The 27,783-nt window shown below is 40.2% G+C and overlaps 1 protein-coding gene across 3 annotated transcripts; it reads left to right on the top strand.

Moving 5' to 3' along the window:
- Positions 1-197: 197 nt before the first annotated feature.
- Nop60B (dyskerin pseudouridine synthase 1 Nop60B) lies at positions 198-27,783 on the top strand. 3 transcript variants are annotated; one of them, XM_071685108.1, is made up of 12 exons: positions 198-273; positions 2,297-2,454; positions 2,613-2,829; positions 3,976-4,100; positions 4,420-4,546; positions 8,549-8,662; positions 9,447-9,598; positions 18,342-18,471; positions 18,973-19,091; positions 20,593-20,778; positions 21,719-21,895; positions 26,115-27,783. In XM_071685108.1, the coding sequence occupies exons 1-12, from the start codon at positions 261-263 to the stop codon at positions 26,175-26,177; spliced, it is 1,581 nt and encodes a 526-aa protein (XP_071541209.1). In that variant the 5' UTR covers positions 198-260; the 3' UTR covers positions 26,178-27,783. The 3 variants fall into 3 exon arrangements, with proteins under 3 accessions (XP_071541209.1, XP_071541208.1, XP_071541210.1); XM_071685107.1 differs by lacking the exon at positions 198-273 and adding an exon at positions 293-340; XM_071685109.1 differs by lacking the exon at positions 198-273 and adding an exon at positions 333-360.

The raw sequence follows: 27,783 nt of genomic DNA, 5'->3' as shown, positions 1-27,783 counted from the left end.
CATCAGTGATATGTAGACATGTAACGTTAAAAGAGTTTGAATTCCATGCATAGGGCTCAAAATATTAAAAAAAATATACGCTCGTAAGTGAAAAATCGAAGGATGAAAGGGTTAATATGATTAATTTTCATGAATTTAGGTAGTAAAATTGATCGGAAAGTATGATTGATAATTGAATAAATGATAAATGATGGTAGATATTTTCCAGGCCTCCTGGGTTGTGTGAGCGGTAAGAACGCACGTGTTCGACAACAAGCAACATGGCTGAAAATAGTGCGTTGGTTTCCTCCTCGCGGGAAGTTAAGATTTGTGACGTGAATGTGCGAGTGGTGGTGTTCCCGTGGTGCATGACACCCAGCTGTGTGTGCATGGCAGCCGTGAGATAGATATTGACGGGGATTTGTGGAGTGTGGGAGGGAGAGGAGCGAGGCAAGAGCGGGCATCAATTATGAAGCCCTGGGAGGTTGATGATTGAGCTGGTATTGATGAGGATCGTCCAGGTCATGTGCGACACCATTTTACCGGCAGCAATTAGTGTAATGATATTAATAAATTGTGATTATCCAGGGATTGTTAAGATAATGAGATATTTGAAGGTTATGTGAAAAGGCCGTTTTTTTTTTTTTTTCTAACGGTTCACGTGGGATATTCAAAATTTGAAGTATTGCCGTGGGATGTGGCTCCGGTTGGGGTGTCATGCATGATACACGACGGATTTGGGATGTGTTTTGGTTGGTTATAATGTGAGTCGTGGTTGTGGCTGATCAGATGGTGATGTGAAATTCTGAGGTGGTTAGCGCGGCCGTGTGGTTATGTTGCCGACCAGACCGGCGGATCACGGGTGAAGTGGCCACACGTAATATGGGAATTTGATGTCAGTACAGTGTTAAATTAGACGAATTTAATGATTATGTGGAAATATTTGAAAGTAAATGAATGATATGGAATTATTTGATAGTGAAGTGAATATTAGAATTGATTCCCCGATTTTGTCGGTTAAATAATCATTGCCATTCCAGTTTCTCTAGGAATTTAAACGATCATAAACTAGAATTTAATGGGTTGAAGGAATGCCTTCCAGACCTGATGGATTTTCTTGATGGATATAGGTTAAATAAGCATTTATTTTTCGAATTAGACCAACTAATTGTGTATTATTTTTGTACCTTGTGTATATTGATTTATTTCTGCGTTATTAGTTACTACGTATTGGATTTATTAATGTTTAGTTCATCTGTACTGCTGTTTATGCTCTGCAACTGTTCTCTAAATACTATGGTAGCATCGTAAAGCAAACCACTTGGTGCCCTTTACTTATAGTGATGCGAGGCTAGAATCACCTTTTACTTGTAAGTTGAACCAAAGAAATTTATCTGACCCACAGATAGGAGGCTCTGTACCCCTATTCCTTAGTTGCATAAGAAATGGTACGAAGGAAAATGAATAATGGTTGAAATGTACTTGCACTTGAAATAAAGGCAACAAATTGCAAAAGTTGGAGTATGTAATGCTTGGCTCAGATAACTTGCACTCCGAGTTGGCTTGTGATTTTCAAACATGACCTTGGTATGTGATTATTAGGGTAAGAGGGTGCGTTAGGGGTTTGGCTGTTACTATAGAAATGAAAGTCGATTTTAATTGACATAAAATACTAGTTTATAAATTTTTATGGAATGGTTGTGGAGTATGTGGAGATTAGAATAAAGCTATGCAATATGATTTGAAACTTTCTTTGTATGATTTGTTGTTGAATTAGGCAATAGTATTGAGGTTAGGGAAAATGAAGGGCTTAGTTTCGCAAAACAAATTACCAGTAGGACTTACGAAGACCTCTCCGAACCTGCTATAGCAATCAAGACTTGGCATAAGAATTATTCTGACATTAACAGAGAATACATGGGATGGCTTCTTGCTGGGAAGTTGGGCAATGACTTGATTGATCGCCCGGTTTGTCACCTGTTTGTTTACATTTGTTGGTAGTTGTTGCTTTGATCAGTTGTGCTTAGGTATATTTCCATGTTGCTGGGAAGGTTAGATGAGGTTTTCATAGGTTCTGTTAATTTTTTACAAGTGTTGTTTTTGGTTTGGTTATAGACAACAGTGGCAATTACTGAAAACAAGTAATCTTTCACTTTATGTGAAGTCATTGGTAGATGGTAACAGGTGGTACAGTTACCTAGGCCTTGGCAATGATAACGTTTGGTGCAGCTTATCATCAGTTGTATGGCAAAGAAATGCAAAGGTGAAAGACATTACATTGATGTAGAAAGTTGATAATGATTTTTTCCCCTTACAGATATAACAGAAGCAATGGAGGAAGTGAAGAGTGAGGGAAAAAGGAAAAAAATGAAAAAATCAATAGGAGAGCTCCACCAGGAGATGTCGTTTAAGATTGAACCTTCAGATGCTCCAGTAAAAGCCATAGACACTTCAGAGTGGCCTCTCCTATTAAAGGTAAGTCCTGTTCATTGATTGTCGCATTTTAGATGTAAAGTTTTGTGAGTAATTGTTGGATGTAATAAAAAGTTTTTTCTTTTCTTCCATTGTGCTGCTGTATTGTAAGTGGTTGAAATTGTGAAATGTGTGTTATGATTAATTGTGTTATGTTTCAGAATTTTGACAAGTTAAATGTGCGTACGAACCATTACACTCCACTGCCCCATGGCTGTTCACCATTAAAACGTAACATCTCAGACTATGTCAGAGCGGGGTTCATCAACTTAGATAAGCCTTCCAATCCCTCCTCTCATGAAGTTGTGGCTTGGATAAAGAGAATCCTTCGCTTAGAGAAAACTGGACACTCAGGAACCTTGGACCCAAAAGTAACAGGTTTGTTAGCTTGTAATTTTCCCCTTCAAGTCCAAGTCACACACCTTTGTAGGTATGGCTTCCTATTGTCATTATTTAAAAGAGCTGTTTTCCTCATCCTGAAAATTCTTAGATTCTTTGTATTCAACTTTACAGCCACTTCTGATGTTTGATTTAGGGCCTAGCCTCTCAGATTGTTCATACATATCTTGAACCCATGTCAAGCATGATAAGGGTGGCTGTGCAGATTGATTTTTTGTTAATTTTTTAAAACAGAAATAATGTAAATTATGAAAGGTAGCATGTGTTCAGGTAACCTCATCATGCATGCCCCAGTCAGGTGACATTACCATATATGAATTTTTAGGTGTATTTTTAACCTGATTTGAATATCTCATTATAACCCACACCTTTGCAATCTACTTACGTAAATGTTGCTTCTTTATGTTGAGGTATCGCATGTTGGTAAAATGTGTATGTATTAGTGAAAATGGTTTATGTTTATTATTAAAGACTTGTCAATTAAACTCCTTGCCATCCCTGCAACATTCAAGTGAAATGGTATTTCTTAATTTTGTGTGATTGAATGAGGTGGAATGGTGTGATTTATATTGATATAGTCCAGGGGACAAATGAGAAAGTGTAACTCAAGATGGTTGGTGTTTAGCATACAGACGAGGAAGTATAACTAATAAATGTCAGGGGTGTTTGGTTTGAATTAGTGTAATTCTGTAGGATGGTGTTTTAAGACCGAGTTGGGTGATCATTCAGTACTTGTCAGATCATTTTATTGCATATCTGTCAGTGTTGTGTGTATTGTAGTTGAGGAATCAGTGAAAATAGGTTGTTGAATGTTAGAGAGTAGGCTGACTGCTACTAAAAACAGCCTTAGTGAGCAAAGAAGAAACACTTCTATTTATTAGCAGACCAAGCCATGGGTAGTAGAACCACAGAAACACCGAGATAGCGGAAATGGAAACATGGCATCTTTATGGACTCGGATAGGTTCACCTTTATCAGGTGGTGGTGTGGTAGAATGGAGGAGACTGTGTACTTAGATTTTATATTTCATATTCCATCCTTTTTGACAATGCAGAACTATCATACATGTCTTTTCCTAGATGTGTTTGAATTTGATTTAACAAAAAATTGGATATTTTACCCCAGGATGCTTGATTGTCTGTTTGGAGAGATCTACTCGCCTGGTCAAATCACAACAGGGTGCTGGGAAAGAATACGTTTGTATCTTCCGTCTCCATGAAAGTGTAGATGGAATAGCAAAAGTGAGACAGGTAAGTTTTGATTGTACCCCAAGGTGTTGATTTTTTTTCAACCATCTGTGTGCATTTACAAAGAAAAGGTTATTTTGTACACTTGCAGCAGAACATATTTGGTAGGTTCAGATATATGTATACAGTAGAACAGAATATTAATTGATTAAAGTATACATTATTTATACATTATTTCTGGCATGAGTTTAGTCAATAACTTGCAATACTGTTTTTGTCCAAATGGATTACTTATTCCGTTATGGATGATACAGTATGTACACAGTACTCAAAGAGTTACACCCCAAAAGTAATGTGCATCCAATGCCCTTTTCTTTGTTAGACATTGGACAAACTGAAGGGGGCACAGTTCCAGAGACCACCACTAATCTCTGCCGTCAAGAGGCAGCTACGAGTTCGAACTGTATATGAAAACAAACTCATCGAATTTGATCCTGAAACAAATATGGGTATGGTCAGCTTAAGTGTCTTTTGTTTATGTTGTCAAGTCTTGTAGAGAGAGTCATACTGTATCGAGCATATGATGTAAAGTTATTGTTGTAGTAAGTCATTATTCTGCCATATATTAATAGGCTGTAAGAAAATAAAAGCCGGCAAGAATCTTATGAATTTGAATTAAATTGCCAAGAGAAATATGATGTTGGGGCATTGCTGATTGCTCTTGATACACTAGTAACAGTAGAATAGATAAAAGACTTATAATCTGTGATGGAAGAATTTGGGAATGTGTGAAAGAAAAGACAACTTAGTGTGGATGTGAGTTATAGTACATTTGTGTGAGTTTGAAAGGACAGAAGGAATATATGATAGGATTGATATATATGATAATGTAGTTGAATAATGAGTAAGCCATAGTGTATAAAATTGGAAATTGGGATGTGTCTATACTAGTATGGAATCCTTTAAACCCATTAGACGTAGGATGAGGATATGTTTGAAGGCTGTATGCAGCAGACCAGCTGCATATAAGAAGGAATGTAGATAAACATGATGGAATAGCATAGATGAAAGGTGAAATCATTAGAATTAAGGTAAAGGGATACAGCATTATTTTCACAATGTGTGATTCATTGGAAATGTAATGGGCTTCAAAACATTTTGAAAGAGAAGAAAGATACTGAAGGTACGTTGCAACCTACGATATTTTTTTTCTTATGAAGCATAACTTTGCAGCATACATTTATACCCTGACTTGCAACAGGGTTACATTCCAGTACAACCTTTCTTGCCTCGGGTTTTCATAACTCGAGCATAAGAAACCCGTGTCATGGGTGGGTTATGTTCCTGACCAATTGTTTTCCCAACAGAATAATTGAGTATGGAATGTGTGTGAAATAACTTAAGAATAGCATACACTCAAGCATAAGAAACCCGTGTCATGGGTGGGTTATGTTCCTGACCAATTGTTTTCCCAACAGAATAATTGAGTATGGAATGTGTGTGAAATAACTTAAGAATAGCATACCACGGTCTCTACTCACTTAGGTGATATGCATCTTAGACATGACTGTTGTATCATGGAAAATTGCTGTTGTTGCCGAGTATTGCTTACAGATATAACACCATAACAGAAAAAACTACCAAAATCAAGACAGTATTGTGGTGCCATGGTGTGCAGTTCAAGCATCACAAGGATGGCTAGACCTTGCTGAGAGTTACCTTAGTTTCCTTCAGACGCTTAAAGAAATTTATTCATTTGTACATAATCGCTGTTTCCCACATCAGTGAGGTAGTGCCAGGAAACAGACCTATACTTGCAAAATCACTTAAAAACTAACACGATTTATGTTTACTTTTCTGCAAAGTTCTCTATTAGGCTTTTTTTTTTTTTTTTTTTTTTTTAATTTTCCAAAAGAAGGAACAGAGAAGAGGGCCAGGTGAGGATATTCCCTCAAAGGCCCAGTCCTCTGTTCTTAACGCTACCTCTCTATCGCGGGAAATAGAGAATAGTATGAAAAAAAAAAATATGTTTACAAAATAGGTTAACCTAGTAAATGGACGAGAGAAGCCGATTGAGCCATCATGACCAACTGTTGTTGCAGATACATATTTATGTAAAGATTATATGGAAACTATTATTATTTATTCTTTTATTCTACACAGATTTCTTCTTTAGATTTTATCTTATTAATGAATGATTAATTACGTATTTACAAAAAGTACTGAATTATTTTGTCTAGTTCCATTGTTGTATTACTGTTGATACAAATGGACCTACGAAAATGCCTCCAAACTCATGGTGTAGTATCACCGTGATCAAGGCAGTCAAACGAGTCTACTTTTTCCTTGCATTCCTTGCCATGGGTTGTGAATCTCATATCACTAGCTCAGTCTTAGAGGTCATATTTAAGGGCACAGAGTAACAAAGAAGTTAAAGTTTATTATCAGACGTTTGATGCATTGAAGCAACATGATGTTCCCCACAACTCTTTGCATATTGTTTCATGCCAGACATCACAAAAGAGCTTTACCAGCCACTTGTTTCTCATATTCATTGCTGTTTCTGCTTGGTAGCTCACCACAGGAGTCCTAAGAACTCTCTTACAGGACATCAGACTGTTTTTTAGTTTTACAGCTATGATCAGTTTTTTTTTTTTTTCTCTCTCCCGCGTTTGTGAGGTAGCGCAAGGAAACAGACGAAAGAAATGGCCCAACCCACCCCCATACACATGTATGTACATACGTCCACACACGCAAATATACATACCTACACAGCTTTCCATGGTTTACCCCAGACGCTTCACATGCCCTCATTCAATCCACTGACAGCACGTCAACCCCGGTATACCACATCGATCCAATTCACTCTATTCCTTGCCCTCCTTTCACCCTCCTGCATGTTCAGGCCCCGATCACACAAAATCTTTTTCACTCCATCTTTCCACCTCCAATTTGGTCTCCCACTTCTCCTCGTTCCCTCCACCTCCGACACATATATCCTCTTGGTCAATCTTTCCTCACTCATTCTCTCCATGTGCCCAAACCTTTTCAAAACACCCTCTTCTGCTCTCTCAACCACGCTCTTTTTATTTCCACACATCCCTCTTACCCTTACGTTACTTACTCGATCAAACCACCTCACACCACACATTGTCCTCAAACATCTCATTTCCAGCACATCCATCCTCCTGCGCACAACTCTATCCATAGCCCACGCCTCGCAACCATACAACATTGTTGGAACCACTATTCCTTCAAACATACCCATTTTTGCTTTCCGAGATAATGTTCTCGACTTCCACACATTCTTCAAGGCTCCCAGGATTTTCGCCCCCTCCCGCACCGTATGATCCACTTCCGCTTCCATGGTTCCATCCACTCCCAGATATCTAAAACACTTTACTTCCTCCAGTTTTGCTGCATTCAAACTTACCTCCCAGTTGACTTGACCCTCAACCCTACTGTACCTAATTACCTTGCTCTTATTCACATTTACTCTTAACTTTCTTCTTTCACACACTTTACCAAACTCAGTCACCAGCTTCTGCAGTTTCTCACATGAATCAGCCACCAGCGCTGTATCATCAGCGAACAACAACTGACTCGCTTCCCAAGCTCTCTCATCCCCAACAGACTTCATACTTGCCCCTCTTTCCAAAACTCTTGCATTCACCTCCCTAACAACCCCATCCATAAACAAATTAAACAACCATGGAGACATCACACACCCCTGCCGCAAACCTACATTCACTGAGAACCAATCACTTTCCTCTCTTCCTACACGTACACATGCCTTACATCCTCGATAAAAACTTTTCACTGCTTCTAACAACTTGCCTCCCACACCATATATTCTTAATACCTTCCACAGAGCATCTCTATCAACTCTATCATATGCCTTCTCCAGATCCATAAATGCTACATACAAATCCATTTGCTTTTCTAAGTATTTCTTACATACATTCTTCAAAGCAAACACCTGATCCACACATCCTCTACCACTTCTGAAACCACGCTGCTCTTCCCCAATCTGATGCTCTGTACATGCCTTCACCCTCTCAATCAATACCCTCCCATATAATTTACCAGGAATACTTAACAAACTTTTGAGCACTCAGTTATATGCATTATTATCCTTTAAGTTAGTGGCAGTAGTTACCCGGGTGACCTCTTGATCCTGAGCACTAAGTTAAGCTTCAAGTGAGTTTCCAGATGTCTATTACTTCATTTAGCATGAAATGAATACATTCACATTTGAGATCTGATGAGAACTGGGGTCGCTCGGAGGCTTTTTGTAATATCAGGTAGCGTTAAGATACTTTTCATGGTTTAGTAAAAGGCTGGCTGTACATAGACCTTTTTAGGTGAAAGATCTTAAGTGTCAATGTCTTTAAGAGTTGGGAAGTCATATTACAAGAGTCATTCAACTGGTACAGTGCACCATTTTTTGTTCGTTTCATATGCCATCTCTGTTTTTCATTCTTCTTTTTGAAATGCCTCATTTATTTCAGGAATTTTTTGGGTGAGTTGTGAAGCTGGTACCTACATACGGACAATGTGTGTACACTTAGGCCTTCACTTAGGCACTGGTGGCCAGATGCAGGAATTGCGGAGAGTGCGTTCAGGTTAGTTAGTACCTGGTCACTTAGTATCCCATTTTTGATTCTTTGTTTTTGTTATGTCACTGTATTTATACTTTATAAAAAGTTATTCTGAAGATAATTGCCTTCAGCTGTATATGGATGTGCTAGCATGAAAAAAGTAGACGGATTATTACCTCTAACTTTGATGGTTCCTACGTTATTGGTGTAACTCTTAATCAAGTTTTTACATTTTCTAATAATGTTAGGAGTGGAGAAGCTGCAAATGTTGTCCTTCCAAACAGGAGAGTTGACATAACTGTGATAAACATTAATACCACTGTTGATATGGATTGAAATAGCAGCCTCCCTGCATTACTGTTTCTTAACACAGTCGATAGAAGTGTTGAAATTATGGTCTGTTGTAAAGGTATCTTTTTTTAAACTCGATATATTTAACCTTCTTTGGCACAATTACTCTTTGAACCAACCAACAGAACTTGATTATCTCATCCCTTTCCCCATTTATTCCACCCTTTTAATTGGCAAAATGAAAAAAATTATATTCATAATTTCCAAGATACTTTGATTTGTTGGTTATTAAAGATATCAACTTTGAAGAACTGAAGATGATTGAATTTCATACCTTGATATCCCAAACTCTATTTAAAGAAGTCTTATTTGTTTTTCGTATTTCTGAAAATGTAATTTTCCAAATAGACTGTGGTGCATGGAAACAGATTGGAAAAAAGAAAGGGAATTTGGGCCTGACCTCATTAAAGCATTTCAGAAACTAACTAAACTTTGTCCATTGTAATTTGTTTTACAGGTATACAGGGAGAGATGGATTCAATGGTAACAATGCATGACATCTTGGATGCACAGTGGCTTTATGATAATCATAAAGATGAGACTTACCTTCGACGAAGTATTAAACCACTTGAAGCAATGCTTGTTAACCACAAAAGAATTATAATGAAGGTATGTAATCTGCAGGCATCACATCCTCCTTTGGTCTGAGTTGGGTATGAGTTTCTTTAAATACATTTTTGTAGTAGATTGCTGTAATGCCAGGGAGGTACTCCTTGTGGGAGAATTTTAACCAAAAACAACTGAGAATTAATGAAACTAAGAACTCTTGGAAGATCATGTATTTATTTATTTATTTTGCTTTGTTGCTGTCTCCCGCGTTAGCGAGGTAGCGCAAGGAAACAAATGAAAGAATGGCCCAACCCACCCACATACACATGTATATACATACACGTCCACTCACGCAAATATACATACCTATACATCTCAACATATACATATATATACAAACAGACATATACATATATACACATGTACATGATTCATACTGTCTGCCTTTATTCATTCCCATCGCCACCCTGCCACACATGAAATAACAACCCCCTCCCCCCTCATGTGCGAGGTAGCGCTAGGAAGACAACAAAGGCCCCATTCATTCACACTCAGTCTCTAGCTGTCATGTAATAATGCACCGAAACCACCTCCCTTTCCACATCCAGGCCCCACAGAACTTTCCATGGTTTACCCCAGACGCTTCACATGCCCTGGTTCAATCCATTGACAACACGTCGACCCCGGTATGCCACATCGTTCCAATTCACTCTATTCCTCGCACGCCTTTCACCCTCCTGCATGTTCAGGCCCCGATCACTCAAAATCTTTTTCACTCCATCTTTCCACCTCCAATTCGGTCTCCCACTTCTGGTTCCCTCCACCTCTGACACATATATCCTCTTGGTCAATCTTTCCTCACTCATTCTCTCCATGTGACCAAACCATTTCAAAACACCCTATTCTGCTCTCTCAACCACACTATTTTTATTACCACACATCTCTCTTACCCTATTATTACTTACTCGATCAAACCACCTCACACCACGTATTGTCCTCAAACATCTCATTTCCAGCACATCCACCCTCCTCTGCACAACTCTATCCATAGCCCACGGCTCGCAACCATACAACATTGTTGGAACCCCTATTCCTTCAAACATACCCGTTTTTGCTTTCCGAGATAATGTTCTCGACTTCCACACATTCTTCAAGGCTCCCAAAATTTTCACGCCCTCCACCACCCTATGATTCACTTCCGCTTCCATGGTTCCATCCGCTGCCAAATCCACTCTCAGATATCTGAAACACTTCACTTCTTCCAGTTTTTCTCCATTCAGACTTACCTCCCAGTTGACTTGATCCTCAACCCTACTGTACCTAATAACCTTGCTCTTATTCACATTTACTCTCAGCTTTCTTCTCTCACATGCTTTACCAAACTCAGTCACCAGCTTCTGCAGTTTCTCACATGAATCAGCCACCAGCGCTGTATCATCAGCGAACAACTGACTCACTTCCCAAGCTCTCTCATCCAGAACAGACTTCATACTTGCCCCTCTTTCCAAAACTCTTGCATTCACCTCCCTAACAACCCCATCCATAAACAAATTAAACAACCATGGAGACATCATACACCCCTGCCGCAAACCTACATTCACTGAGAACCAATCACTTTCCTCTCTTCCTACACGTACACATGCCTTACATCCTCGATAAAACCTTTTCACTGCTTCTAACAACTTGCCTCACACCCCATATATTCTTAATACCTTCCACAGAGCATCTCTATCAACTCTTATCATATGCCTTCTCCAGATCCATAAATGCTACATACAAATCCATTTGCTTTTCTAAGTATTTCTTACATACATTCTTCAAAGCAAATACCTGATCCACACATCCTCTACCACTTCTGAAACCACACTGCTCCTCCCCAATCTGATGCTCTGTACATACCTTCACCCTCTCAATCAATACCCTCCCATATAATTTCCCAGGAATACTCAACAAACTTATACCTCTGTAATTTGAGCACTCGCCTTTGTCCCCTTTGCCTTTGTACAATGGCACTATGCACGCATTCCGCCAATCCTCAGGCACCTCACCATGAATCATACATACATTAGATAACCTTACCAACCAGTCAACAATACAGTCACCCCCTTTTTTTGATAAATTCCACTGCAGTACCATCCAAACCCGCTGCCTTGCTGGCTTTCATCTTCCGCAAAGCTTTTACTACCTCTTCTCTGTTTACCAAATCATCCTCCCTAACCCTCTCACTTTGCACACCACCTTGACCAAAACACCCTATATCTGCCACTCTATCATCAAACACATTCAACAAACCTTCAAAATACTCACTCCATCTCCTTCTCACATCACCACTATTTATCACATCCCCATTAGCCCCCTTCACTGAAGTTCCCATTAGCTCCCTTGTCTTATGCACTTTATTTACCTCCTTCCAAAACATCTTTTTATTCTCCCAAAAATTTAATGATTATCTCTCACCCCAACTCACATTTGCCCCCTTTTTCACCTCTTGCACCTTTCTCTTGACCTCCTCTCTCTTTCTTTTATACATCTCCCACTCATTTGCATTATTTCCCTGCAAAAATCGTCCAAATGCCTCTCTTCCCTTTCACTAATAATCTTATTTCTTCATCCCACCACTCTGCCCTGTCTAATCTGCCCTCCTCTCACGCTTCTCATGCCACAAGCATCTTTTGCGCAAGCCATCACTGCTTCCCTAAATCCATCCCAAATGAAAAGTTCAGAATTTTAAAGTGAATTACATCTGTGAATATGCAAAGGATGGCAACACAGCCCTAATTAATATGTCAGAAACTTGGCTTAATGAAAAAGTGAAAGATGAAGCAAATTTGAATGATCTGAAATATTTAGAGAAGCAATATATGTCCATAATAAGCCTGTTTGGAAACAAATAACTACAATAAATAACTGCAGGTGAATTAATTGTAATGACCATTCCAGTGGAAGCAATACTTTTAGTCTGATACAAAGCTCCAATGTATACGTTGAGATGAATAGGTATGTGTGAGTGTGGATGTGTATGTATATACATGTGTATGTGGGTGGGTTGGGCCACTTTTTTGTCTATTTCCTTGCGCTACCTCGCTAACACGGGAGACAGCGACAAAATATAATGATAGTAATAATAATAATAACAAAGCCCCAGAAATAGAACTGAATGACTTCAGAATGATTTTAACAGGTTGAAGAAATTTTGAAGGGATTAGAGAAATCAGATCCAATGATATGAACTAATGACTTTTAACTTCCACTTTATTGAATAGCAGAGTAAATTATGATGAAGATGTGCTTCCAAAGGAAAGAATAATGGATCACTAGATGAAGGGGGGTAGGTCCAAAGATACATGGTAGAGGATAGGATTTTGGAAACAATATTTATATTTATATTTATAAATATATGGTGTGGGAGGAAAGTTGTTAGAAGCAGTGAAAAGTTTTTATCGAGGATGTAAGGCATGTGTACGTGTAGGAAGAGAGGAGAGTGATTGGTTCTCAGTGAATGTAGGTTTGCGGCAGGGGTGTGTGATGTCTCCATGGTTGTTTAATTTGTTTATGGATGGGGTTGTTAGGGAGGTAAATGCAAGAGTTTTGGAAAGAGAGGCAAGTATGAAGTCTGTTGGGGATGAGAGAGCTTGGGAAGTGAGTCAGTTGTTGTTCGCTGATGATACAGCGCTGGTGGCTGATTCATGTGAGAAACTGCAGAAGCTGGTGACTGAGTTTGGAAAAGTGTGTGGAAGAAGAAAGTTAAGAGTAAATGTGAATAAGAGCAAGGTTATTAGGTACAGTAGGGTTGAGGGTCAAGTCAGTTGGGAGGTGAGTTTGAATGGAGAAAAACTGGAGGAAGTGAAGTGTTTTAGATATCTGGGAGTGGATCTGGCAGCGGATGGAACCATGGAAGCGGAGGTGGATCATAGGGTGGGGGAGGGGGCGAAAATCCTGGGGGCCTTGAAGAATGTGTGGAAGTCGAGAACATTATCTCGGAAAGCAAAAATGGGTATGTTTGAAGGAATAGTGGTTCCAACAATGTTGTATGGTTGCGAGGCGTGGGCTATGGATAGAGTTGTGCGCAGGAGGATGGATGTGCTGGAAATGAGATGTTTGAGGACAATGTGTGGTGTGAGGTGGTTTGATCGAGTGAGCAACGTAAGGGTAAGAGAGATGTGTGGAAATAAAAAGAGCGTGGTTGAGAGAGCAGAAGAGGGTGTTTTGAAGTGGATTGGGCATATGGAGAGGATGAGTGAGGAAAGATTGACCAAGAGGATATATGTGTCGGAGGTGGAGGGAACAAGGAGAAGAGGGAGACCAAATTGGAGGTGGAAAGATGGAGTGAAAAAGATTTTGTGTGATCGGGGCCTGAACATGCAGGAGGGTGAAAGGAGGGCAAGGAATAGAGTGAATTGGAGCGATGTGGTATACCGGGGTTGACGTGCTGTCAGTGGATTGAATCAAGGCATGTGAAGCGTCTGGGGTAAACCATGGAAAGCTGTGTAGGTATGTATATTTGCGTGTGTGGGCATATGTATATACATGTGTATGGGGGGGGTTGGGCCATTTCTTTCGTCTGTTTCCTTGCGCTACCTCGCAAACGCGGGAGACAGCGACAAAGTATAATAAAAAAAAAAATATAATTTATAATTTATATTTATGAGTAAATGTGAATAAGAGCAAGGTTATAAGGTACAGTAGGGTTGAGGGTCAAGTCAATTGGGAGGTAAGTTTGAATGGAGAAAAACTGGAGGAAGTAAAGTGTTTTAGATATCTGGGAGTGGATCTGGCAGCGGATGGAACCATGGAAGCGGAAGTGAATCATAGGGTGGGGGAGGGGGCGAAAATCCTGGGAGCCTTGAAGAATGTGTGGAAGTTGAGAACATTATCTCGGAAAGCAAAAATGGGTGTTTGAAGGAATAGTGGTTCCAACAATGTTGTATGGTTGCGAGGCGTGGGCTATGGATAGAGTTATGCGCAGGAGGGTGGATGTGCTGGAAATGAGATGTTTGAGGACAATGTGTGGTGTGAGGTGTTTGATCGAGTAAGTAACGTAAGGGTAAGAGAGATGTGTGGAAATAAAAAGAGCGTGGTTGAGAGAGCAGAAGAGGGTGTTTTGAAATGGTTTGGGCACAGGGAGAGAATGAGTGAGGAAAGATTGACCAAGAGGATATATGTGTCGGAGGTGGAGGGAACGAGGAGAAGTGGGAGACCAAATTGGAGGTGGAAAGATGGAGTGAAAAAGATTTTGTGTGATCGGGGCCTGAACATGCAGGAGGGTGAAAGGCGGGCAAGGAATAGAGTGAATTGGATCGATGTGGTATACCGGGGTTGACGTGCTGTCAGTAAATTGAATCAGGGCATGTGAAGCGTCTGGGGTAAACCATGGAAAGTTGTGTGGGGCCTGGATGTGGAAAGGGAGCTGTGGTTTCGGGCATTATTGCGTGACAGGTGGAGACTGAGTGTGAACGAATGGGGCCTTTGTAGTCTTTTCCTAGTGCTACCTCACACACATGAGGGGGGAGGGGGATGGTATTCCATGTGTGGCAAGGTGGCGATGGGAATGAATAGGGGCAGACAGTGTGAATTGTGTGCATGGGTATATATGTATGTGTCTGTGTGTGTATATATATATATGTGTACATTGAGATGTATAGGTATGTATATTTGCGTGTGTGTGTGTGTACATTGTGTATGGGGGTGGGTTGTGCCATTTCTTTCGTCTGTTTCCTTGCGCTACCTCGCAAACGAGGGAGACAGCGACAAAGCAAAATAAATAAAAATAATTTTTGCAGGGAAAAAATGCAATTGAGTGGGAGATGTATAAAAGGAAGAGACAGGAGGTCAAGAGAAAGGTGCAAGAGGTGAAAAAGAGGGCAAATGAGAGTTGGGGTGAGAGAGTATCATTAAATTTTAGGGAGAATAAAAAGATGTTCTGGAAGGAGGTAAATAAAGTGCGTAAGACAAGGGAGCAAATGGGAACTTCAGTGAAGGGCGCAAATGGGGAGGTGATAACAAGTAGTGGTGATGTGAGAATGAGATGGAGTGAGTATTTTGAAGGTTTGTTGAATGTGTTTGATGATAGAGTGGCAGATATAGGGTGTTTTGGTCGAGGTGGTGTGCAAAGTAAGAGGGTTAGGGAAAATGATTTGGTAAACAGAGAAGAGGTAGTAAAAGCTTTGCGGAAGATGAAAGCCGGCAAGGCAGCAGGTTTGGATGGTACTGCAGTGGAATTTATTAAAAAAGGGGGTGACTGTATTATTGACTGGTTGGTAAGGTTATTTAATGTATGTATGACTCATGGTGAGGTGCCTGAGGATTGGCGGAATGTGTGCATAGTGCCATCGTACAAAGGCAAAGGGGTTAAGAGTGAGTGCTCAAATTACAGAGGTATAAGTTTGTTGAGTATTCCTGGTAAATTATATGGGAGGGTATTGATTGAGAGGGTGAAGGCATGTACAGAGCATCAGATTGGGGAAGAGCAGTGTGGTTTCAGAAGTGGTAGAGGATGTGTGGATCAGGTGTTTGCTTTGAAGAATGTATGTGAGAAATACTTAGAAAAGCAAATGGATTTGTATGTAGCATTTATGGATCTGGAGAAGGCATATGATAGAGTTGATAGAGATGCTCTGTGGAAGATGTTAAGAATATATGGTGTGGGAGGCAAGTTGTTAGAAGCAGTGAAAAGTTTTTATCGAGGATGTAAGGCATGTGTACGCGTAGGAAGAGAGGAAAGTGATTGGTTCTTAGTGAATGTAGGTTTGCGGCAGGGGTGTGTGATGTCTCCATGGTTGTTTAATTTGTTTATGGATGTTTATGGATGGTGTTGTTAGGAAGGTAAATGCAAGAGTTTTGGAAAGAGGGGCAAGTTTGAAGTCTGTTGGGGATGAGAGGGCTTGGGAAGTGAGTCAGTTGTTGTTCGCTGATGATACAGCGCTGGTGGCTGATTCTTGTGAGAAACTGCAGAAGCTGGTGACTGAGTTTGGTAAAGTGTGTGAAAGAAGAAAGTTAAGAGTAAATGTGAATAAGAGCAAGGTTATTAGGTGCAGTAGGGTTGAGGGTCAAGTCAATTGGGAGGTAAGTTTGAATGGAGCAAAACTGGAGGAAGTAAAGTGTTTTAGATATCTGGGAGTGGATCTGGCAGCGGATGGAACCATGGAAGCGGAAGTGGATCATAGGGTGCGGGAGGGGGCGAAAATCCTGGGAGCCTTGAAGAATGTGTGGAAGTCGAGAACATTATTTCGGAAAGCAAAAATGGGTATGTTTGAAGGAATAGTGGTTCCAACAATGTTGTATGGTTACGAGACGTGGGCTATGGATAGAGTTGTGCGCAGGAGGATGGATGTGCTGGAAATGAGATGTTTGAGGACAGTGTGTGGTGTGAGGTGGTTTGATCGAGTACGTAACGTAAGGGTAAGAGAGATGTGTGGAAATAAAAAGAGCGTGGTTGAGAGAGCAGAAGAGGGTGTTTTGAAAAGGTTTGGGCACATGGAGAGAATGAGTGAGGAAAGATTGACCAAGAGGATATATGTGTCGGAGGTGGAGGGAACGAGGAGAAGTGGGAGACCAAATTGGAGGTGGAAAGATGGAGTGAAAAAGATTTTGTGTGATCGGGGCCTGAACATGCAGGAGGGTGAAAGGAGGGCAAGGAATAGAGTGAATTGGATCGATGTGGTATACCAGGGTTGACGTGCTGTCAGTGGATTGAATGAGGGCATGTGAAGCGTCTGGGGTAAGCCATGGAAAGCTGTGTAGGTATGTATATTTGCGTGTGTGGACGTATGTATATATATGTGTATGGGGGTGGGTTGGGCCATTTCTTTCGTCTGTTTCCTTGCGCTACCTCGCAAACGCGGGAGACAGCGACAAAGCAAAAAAAAAAAATAATAATTTATGTTTATTATACTGAATCACCGTCTCCCAAGTCAGTGAGGTAGTGCAAGGAAACTGACAAGAATGGCCCAACCCACCCACATACATATGTATATACATAAATGCCCATACATGCACTTATACATAAACATTTCAACATATACTTACATAGAAATATACATATATACACATGTACATATTCTTACTTGCTGCCTTCATCCATTCCTGTGGCCACCCCATCACACATGAAATATATGGGGTATTATGAATAAAGCTTGAAGGAGGTAAGATGCACCACTGAAGAGATGGATACATGATGTGAGTGAGGCACTTAGGGTTAAGATGTTTAATAAGAGAATATTAGATGAATGATTTTTGTGAATGTCTGTAGTCTAATCATTTTATGACAATGATGTATATATAGATAAAGATGCTCTTGTTAGATAAAGATTTATAAGGAAAAATTTGGAAATGCTTTAATTAGTGTAGGAGAGCATGATCACTGTAGTACATTGTACTTAAGTTGAGGATGTGTGAGTGAGATGTTTTAATTAGTCTAGGAGAGCAAGGTCTTTGTTGTACATTGTACGTGAGTTGAGGATGTGTGAGTGAAATGCTTTAGTTAGTCTAGGAGAGCAAGGTCTTTGTTGTACATTGTACGTGAGTTGAGGATGTGTGAGTGAAATGCTTTGATTAGTATAGGAGAGCAAGGTCTCTGTAGTACATTGTATGTGAGTTGAGGATGTGTGAGTGAAATGCTTTAATTAGTATAGGAGAGCATGGTCTCTGTAGTACATTGTACATGAGTAGAGGATGTGTGTGAATTGAAAAGCTCATTAGAGTGATAAAGGTGATTTATATTTTTCCAGTTCTTGCTTATTGGATTATGTGCAGTTACTTTAGCCAAAGTACGTAGTTACTAACATGATTTTTTTTATTCCAACAGGATTCTGCTGTTAATGCTGTTTGTTATGGTGCCAAAATAATGTTGCCAGGTGTACTGCGTTATGAAAATGGCATTGAAATGAATGAGGAAATAGTTGTATGTACCACAAAAGGAGAGGCTATATGTATTGGTGAGTCCATTCAGTAGATGTTTCTTAATGATACATATCAAATTATATGAGAATTTCACATTGCACACCTTTCCTGATGCCTCATTTCTTTAGGAACTCCCTCCACACATTCCAGTGATGCTACATTCATTATCCCATTTTAAGATTCTTAAAAAATCAAATTTTACGTTATTGATGCATCAGAGGTAAGAGATAACATGTATTTATAGATAATGGAGAAAATATGACTGTTATAGGTGCATGAATGCAACATACGACTCCTTTTTTTTCTTTTGCATTATTGTTTAGTAATAAATTGAGGTTATACTGAAAGCCTTATAGATTTTAGGAGGCACTCCAATTCTGATTTAGGCATTTGTATTGGAATATTTATTTCTCAAAATCATTTTGGAAAATTTTGGGGGATATCTGACTGAGGAGGGACTTCTTAAATATGGAGTTATTTAAAAAAGAAGAAATCCTGCATTGTGCCTTGTGTTGATGAATTTCTATCTATTGCAGCATTGGCTCTAATGACCACATCTACAATGTCTTCTTGTGATCATGGTGTTGTGGCCAAGATAAAGAGGGTCATTATGGAACGAGACACCTACCCTCGCAAGTGGGGCTTGGGTCCCAAGGTTATTATATATCTTGTCTTTGTTTACACACACACACGCACACACACACAGCATGGTACACAAAGCAGTAAAACACACTCCAGAGATGGAAAGGTACTAATATTTAGGGATTTTAGTTTTAAAGAGATAAATTAGGGAATTTGGATTCTTAAGGAGACAGTCTTGGAGATTAAAGTTCATAGAGTGTGTATGGGAAGACATACCTGCAGTGTGTGGATGACATGGCTCTGGTTACAAACTCCAGGGAGAAATTCCAGGAGATGGTGACAGTCTGAGATAGTGTACAAATGAAATTTGAAAGACAGTGTGGAAAATGTAAGTTAATTAGGTGACCTGGAGGAAAAAGTACTTTTACAGTCTTCCATGATGCTTTGCCCATGACCACTTGAAACACCATGAATCATTCTGTGGAGAAATGGAAAACGACGTGGATGAGAATTACATAATTTTGGAGACCATTCAGGATGTTCTGGTTATGAATGGCGAGACGCAACATGTCAGCTTGGTATTAGACCATCTGTGACTGGTAGAAAACCTGTGAAGCCATCATAAGATATATGTAAGGAAGTTGGTCACTACTGGCTAGGTCAGTAAGTTGGAGATGTACTGAGAAGGTGCGAGAGTTGGCTTGCTTGTAGATAACAGAATGACGAGGAGTTTTGTTTTTTATCACTTTTGGAAAAGTAACTCCAAGCAGCCTACCTTGTAGCTCTCAAGAGAACTTTTTGGGCATCCATGCCTTACGCAGTGAAAGATTTCCCTTCTTTTTTATTATTATTTTATTTATTTTGCTTTGTCGCTGTCTCCCGCATTTGCGAGGTAGCGCAAGGAAACAGACGAAATAATGGCCCAACCCACCCACATACACATGTATATACATACACGTCCACACATGCACATATACATACCTATACATCTCAACGTATACATATGTATACACACACAGACATGTACATATATGCACATGTACATAATTCATACTGTCTGCCTTTATTCATTCCCATTGCCACCCTGCCACACTTGAAATAACAACCCCCTCCCCCCTCGTGCGTGAGGTAGCGCTAGGAAAAAACAAAGGCCACATTCGTTCACACTCAGTCTCTAGCTGTCATGTAATAATGCACCGAAACCACAGCTCCCTTTCCACATCCAGGCCCCACAGAACTTTCCATGGTTTACCCCAGATGCTTCACATGCCCTGGTTCAATCCATTGACAGCACGTCGACCTCGGTATACCACATCTTTCCAATTCACTCTATTCCTTGCATGCCTTTCACCCTCCTGCATGTTCAGGCCCCGATCCCTCAAAATCTTTTTCACTCCATCTTTCCACCTCCAATTTGGCCTCCCACTTCTCCTCGTTCCCTCCACCTCTGACACATATATCCTCTTGGTCAATCTTTCCTCACTCATTCTCTCTATGTGCCCAAACCATTTCAAAACACCCTCTTCTGCTCTCTCAACAACACTCTTATAAATACATTAATTTCTTTTTTTCAGGCCAGCATGAAGAAAAGTATGATCAAGGATGGAACTTTAGACAAGTATGGTAGACCAAATGAGAACACTCCTTCATCCTGGTTACAGAGCTATATTGATTATGGTGCAGAAAATGTTAAGCAGGAACCAAATGCTGCTACTTTGCAAACCATGTTGAGAAGTGAACCTGACGCTCCTCCGAAAAAGGTATGTAAGCATAGGAAAGAGCTCGGTTCGTTGGTTCATTTGGTTTAAGGTCTGTCAGTTGCCAGGGTCATTTAGGCAGTCAGTGTTAAGATATAACTAAAAGCCAAAAAATCCCTTACAACATCCAGTTGAAGATGTGGTAAGAATACTTATATCTTTACTTCATAAAAGCATACTTTTTTGTTTCATGGTAATGCCAGGAACAGATGAAGAAATGGGCTTATTCACTTGCAATCATTCAGTAGCAGTCATATATAGTGCATAATGATATGAAGTAATTTGGTTGTTTCTGATGTACCAAATAAGCTTAATTGTTCTTGGAGATTAAAAGAACCTAATTATCTATTTGGAAATTGATGTAAGATTTAAGATGGTAAAGCTCAATCGGATGAAAGTCCAAATTGATGTAAGATTTAAGATGGTAAAGCTCAGTCGGATGAAAGTTACTGGTAGTGTATTGTTCCAGCGGTATGTGTGAGGAATAATAGGGAAAAAAAGCAGCATGTTCAGATTATGTAAAGATAGGAAACCAGGAGAGATGATTTGGAGCATTTATCCACGTTTGCAGAATAGACATAGAATAAAGATGTATGTCTGCGAACAGAGATGGCATGGGGAATTGATCCATCCAGTGTATGGGTTTTACTTTTGATGATGTTGAAAACAAAAATTAAGCATTGTTCTTTACTGAGAATGGTGAGGCAGTATGGATTTGATGATCGTATCCATTTGGGAATAGTGTGTGAGGACTGGAAATGGCAAGGGTTTTTCTCAGTTTGTGTGTTTAGAGGATTTCAGGAAGCCAGCTTTAATTTGAATGTACTTAAGCTCAGAAAAATGTATAAAATGAATATGTTATAACCCTGAAAACCTGTATGTATGTGAGTAATACCAGCTCTCCAAAGTGTCTGAATATTTACTATGATAAATTGATCCAAAGCGCAAGCTTAGTGAAACTTCAAGCCCAGGAGGAGTGGAGCCTACTAGCGACCCGTCAGCCTTAGACACTTCACAAACAAAGAAGAAAAAGAAGAAGAAGAAGAAGAAGAGTGATCAGGAACAAGAAGAGAAAGTAGAGATAAAGGAAGAGGTTCCTGAGGAATTGCCTGCAGAGGAGGTAATATGGCAAAATGTTTTAAACGGTAAAGACTTAATTTGTAGTCAAATGTTAGTAAAAGTTGTAGTGATTTGTCTGAGGACATTTAAATGTTTACATGCTTAAATAGAGTAGAGTTTTGGAGCAACTTATGAAAAGCCTTTCATGGTAGTGCATTGAAGGTAAAAAAAAGATTTTTTTTTTTTTTTTTTTTTTTGCCGCTGTCTCCCGCGTTTGCGAGGTAGCGCAAGGAAACAGACGAAAGAAATGGCCCAACCCACCCCCATACATACGTCCACACATGCAAATATACATACCTACACAGCTTTCCATGGTTTACCACAGACGCTTCACATGCCCTGATTCAATCCACTGACAGCACATCAACCCCGGTATACCACATATCCAATTCACTCTATTCCTTGCCCTCCTTTCACCCTCCTGCATGTTCAGGCCCTGATCACACAAAATCTTTTTCACTCCATCTTTCCACCTCCAATTTGGTCTCCCACTTCTCCTCGTTCCCTCCACCTCCGACACATATATCCTCTTTATCAATCTTTCCTCACTCATTCTCTCCATGTGCCCAAACCATTTCAAAACACCCTCTTCTGCTCTCTCAACCACGCTCTTTTTATTTCCACACATCTCTCTTACCCTTACGTTACTTAGTCGATCAAACCACCTCACACCACACATTGTCCTCAAACATCTCATTTCCAGCACATTCATCCTCCTGCGCACAACTCTATCCATAGCCCACGCCTCGCAACCATACAACATTGTTGGAACCACTATTCCTTCAAACATACCCATTTTTGCTTTCCGAGATAATGTTCTCGACTTCCACACATTCTTCAAGGCTCCCAGGATTTTCGCCCCCTCCCCCACCCTATGATCCACTTCCGCTTCCATGGTTCCATCTGCTGCCAGATCCACTCCCAGATATCTAAAACACTTTACTTCCTCCAGTTTTGCTCCATTCAAACTTACCTCCCAATTGACTTGACCCTCAACCCTACTGTACCTAATAACCTTGCTCATATTCACATTTACTCTTAACTTTCTTCTTTCACACACTTTACCAAACTCAGTCACCAGCTTCTGCAGTTTCTCACATGAATCAGCCACCAGTGCTGTATCATCAGCGAACAACAACTGACTCACTTCCCAAGCTCTCTCATCCAGAACAGACTTCATACTTGACCCTCTTTCCAAAACTCTTGCATTTACCTCCCTAACAACCCCATCCATAAACAAATTAAGCAACCATGGAGACATCACACACCCCTGCCGCAAACCTACATTGACTGAGAACCAATCACTATCCTCTCTTCCTACACGCACACATGCCTTACATCCTCGATAAAAACTTTTCACTGCTTCTAACAACTTGCCTCCCACCCCATATATTCTTAATACCTTCCACAGAGCATCTCTATCAACTCTGTCATATGCCTTCTCCAGATCCATAAATGCTACATACAAATCCATTTGCTTTTCTAAGTATTTCTCACATACATTCTTCAAAGCAAACACCTGATCCACACATCCTCTACCACTTCTGAAACCACACTGCTCTTCCCCAATCTGATGCTCTGTACATGCCTTTACCCTCTCAATCAATACCCTCCCATATAATTTACCAGGAATACTCAACAAACTTTTTTTTTTGTTTTTTTATACTTTGTCGCTGTCTCCCGCATTTGCAAGGTAGCGCAAGGAAACAGACGAAAGAAATGGCCCAACCCCCCCCCCCCCCCATACACATGTATATACATACGTCCACACACGCAAATATACATACCTACACAGCTTTCCATGGTTTACCCCAGACACTTCACATGCCTTGATTCAATCCACTGACAGCACGTCAGCCCCGGTATACCACATCGCTCCAATTCACTCTATTCCTTGCCCTCCTTTCACCCTCCTGCATGTTCAGGCCCCGATCACACAAAATCTTTTTCACTCCATCTTTCCACCTCCAATTTGGTCTCCCTCTTCTCCTTGCTCCCTCCACCTCCGACACATATATCCTCTTGGTCAATCTTTCCTCACTCATCCTCTCCATGTGCCCAAACCACTTCAAAACACCCTCTTCTGCTCTCTCAACCACGCTCTTTTTATTTCCACACATCTCTCTTACCCTTACGTTACTCACTCGATCAAACCACCTCACACCACACATTGTCCTCAAACATCTCATTTCCAGCACATCCATCCTCCTGCGCACAACTCTATCCATATCCCACGCCTCGCAACCATACAACATTGTTGGAACCACTATTCCTTCAAACATACCCATTTTTGCTTTCCGAGATAATGTTCTCGACTTCCACACATTCTTCAAGGCCCCCAGAATTTTCGCCCCCTCCCCCACCCTATGATCCACTTCCGCTTCCATGGTTCCATCCGCTGCCAGATCCACTCCAAGATATCTAAATCATTTCACTTCCTCCAGTTTTTCTCCATTCAAACTCACCTCCCAATTGACTTGACCCTCAACCCTACTGTACCTAATAACCTTGCTCTTATTCACATTTACTCTTAACTTTCTTCTTCCACACACTTTACCAAACTCAGTCACCAGCTTCTGCAGTTTCTCACATGAATCAGTCACCAGCGCTGTATCATCAGCGAACAACAACTGACTCACTTCCCAAGCTCTCTCATCCCCAACAGACTTCATACTTGCCCCTCTTTCCAAAACTCTTGCATTTACCTCCCTAACAAACCCATCCATAAACAAATTAAACAATCCATGGAGACATCACACACCCCTGCCGCAAACCTACATTCACTGAGAACCAATCACTTTCCTCTCTTCCTACACGTACACATGCCTTACATCCTCGATAAAAACTTTTCACTGCTTCTAACAACTTTCCTCCCACACCATATATTCTTAATACCTTCCACAGAGCAAACAAACTTATACCTCTGTAATTTGAGCACTCACTCTTATCCCTTTTGCCTTTGTACAATGGCACTATGCACGCATTCCGCCAATCCTCAGGCACCTCACCATGAGTCATACATACATTAAATAACCTTACCAACCAGTCAATAATACAGTCACCCCCTTTTTTAATAAATTCCACTGCAGTACCATCCAAACCTGCTGCCTTGCCGGCTTTCATCTTCCGTAAAGCTTTTACTACCTCTTCTCTGTTTACCAAATCATTTTCCCTAACCCTCTCACTTTGCACACCACCTCGACCAAAACACCCTATATCTGCCACTCTATCATCAAACACATTCAACAAACCTTCAAAATACTCACTCCATCTCCTTCTCACATCACCACTACTTGTTATCACCTCCCCATTTGCGCCCTTCACTGAAGTTCCCATTTGCTCCCTTGTCTTACGCACTTTATTTACCTCCTTCCAGAACATCTTTTTATTCTCCCTAAAATTTAATGATACTCTCTCACCCCAACTCTCATTTGCCCTCTTTTTCACCTCTTGCACCTTTCTCTTGACCTCCTGTCTCTTTCTTTTATACATCTCCCACTCAATTGCATTTTTTCCCTGCAAAAATCATCCAAATGCCTCTCTCTTTTCTTTCACTAATAATCTTACTTCTTCATCCCACCACTCACTACCCTTTCTGATCAACCCACCTCCCACTCTTCTCATGCCACAAGCATCTTTTGCGCAGTCCATCACTGATTCCCTAAATACATCCCATTCCTCCCCCACTCCCCTTACTTCCAATGTTCTCACCTTTTTCCATTCTGTACTCAGTCTCTCCTGGTACTTCCTCACACAAGTCTCCTTCCCAAGCTCACTTACTCTCACCACCCTCTTCACCCCAACATTCACTCTTCTTTTCTGAAAACCCATACAAATCTTCACCTTAGCCTCCACAAGATAATGATCAGACATCCCTCCAGTTGCACCTCTCAGCACATTAACATCCAAAAGCCTCTCTTTCGCACGCCTGTCAATTAACACGTAATCCAATAACGCTCTCTGGCCATCTCTCCTACTTACATACGTATACTTATGTATATCTCGCTTTTTAAACCAGGTATTCCCAATCAGCAGTCCTTTTTCAGCACGTAAATCTACAAGCTCTTCATCATTTCCATTTACAAGATTGATAAACTTTGGATTAATACTAAGAAAGCCATCTAAATTTACATTTTGTATGATCTCCAGTTTCTGCAGAACATTCAAGATATAGTTTTAGTTATGGATTAAAGCACCGGGTATTATTTTTTTTCTTTCAGACAGGAGATAAGAAGAAAAAGAAAAAGAAAAAGAAGGATGTGAAAGAAGAGGACTCAGATTAAGAGTTCGTCAAGAATACTGATAGCTTAAGTAATGAGGACTGAAAAGCAACAGATAATCCTGTTTCTGGTGCTCATAGTTCTTTGAAACAGACTCTTAACTAAATTAGGAATTCACTTGCTTCTCAAGTTGTGGGGCTGTGTTCCAGTCAGCCAGGAAGTATTTGGATCATGATGAGCCGGAATATGCTTATAGTCAGTGTTTCTCTGAGGTAGGAATGGCTGACATCTGTTATATGCTCAACTTTTAGATAAAGCCCTGGGTTTGTCAAATTTCTGTAATAGTTACATTTATGTCGGGGAATGACTTGTGATGAATTATGTGTGGTTCTTTGGATCAGTGATAAATTGCCAGTTATTGGAGCTGTTCAAAGTGATGATATTTATGGGTAAGCATTTATATTGTTTAATAATGTCCAGGCTTGTTTTTCCTTACCTTATCTACCCCACCCAAGGTCTTGATGCCTGGTTGTGATAAAAGTGTGGCTTTAGATGACTTTTTATCTGCGGTAAAGCGGAAAGTTTTTTTCATATATATAGCTTGGATGACCGATTCAGAACTATCTTAAACAAGTGCATGCAGTGCATTTACCAGGTCATTTATGGAAGTGTCTGACATTTTGATGCCAGTGTGTGTTTACATTAAGTACATTTTACATGTACCTGTTTCTGCAGAGTAGCTTAATGTTTATGTTATGACAAATCAGTCTGTCTTTCTCAGTTTATTATGAAGTCACACTGAAAGGGTGAGGATTGCCGATTTTTAATTTCATTTTCCATCCCATGCTGGGAAATTGGGAATCTGAAACCAGTTATAATTTCCACCGCGTAAAACGATCTCATCACGTTATGCATGAATGAATTACCAAGGTTTATTTCTTTAAGCATAATTATCATCTAACTCTGACTGTTACTGTTCATCAGAATTTTGCTAGATGAGAGTTTTTATATATATATATTTAGAATTTATCAATTAGCCAGCTCCAGTTAGAATTCATTGTCTTAAATTACTCATTCGAGAGATTTCTTGTTCGTCATGAAAGTAACTGTCCAAAGACCAACCAACCTGAGGTGTTGTACAATCCTGTAGTTGTTGATGGCGATTCCTAGGATTTCATTGCACTTTGCATAAGTTCAGGATCATATGCCATGTTAAGCTGTGCTTTGTATATTCTTAGTCTAGTTAGTAGTGACTGTTGTGTATAGGAGTTCTTAAGAATACCATCTGATTGATTTCGGTGAGTACAACTATCCTTGAGAAACTTGAATGAATACAAGAATCGATCACCAGGAATGTCTCTTCATGTGTGCCAGACACGTTTAGAAAGTATTCAGATTTCATGAGCGAATGCACGTAGTGTCAAGTTTAATTACTGCTTTGTCATGTTGCCTTGGTAAGTACAGTAGTCTTTCAGGTTCTGTCTTGGGTGGTAATTGCACTCAGGAAGAATTTTATTTCAGAAAAAATCCAACTTCGTTTCATGTACATCGTGTTGTTAAACTTCATCACCTGTCTGGGTTCAAGCTGTGTTCATGGTGGGCTCTTCAGTGATATGTGATTGGACCACACCACTAGTATTAAGACGTTTTTAATAAAACCTGAATTGCC

This window comes from Panulirus ornatus, chromosome 39 (assembly GCF_036320965.1).
Source record: "Panulirus ornatus isolate Po-2019 chromosome 39, ASM3632096v1, whole genome shotgun sequence".
Taxonomy (NCBI): Eukaryota; Metazoa; Arthropoda; class Malacostraca; order Decapoda; family Palinuridae; genus Panulirus; species Panulirus ornatus.
The sequence above is the reverse complement of the archived record's forward strand: the minus strand, read 5'-3'. Positions and strand labels throughout refer to the sequence as shown.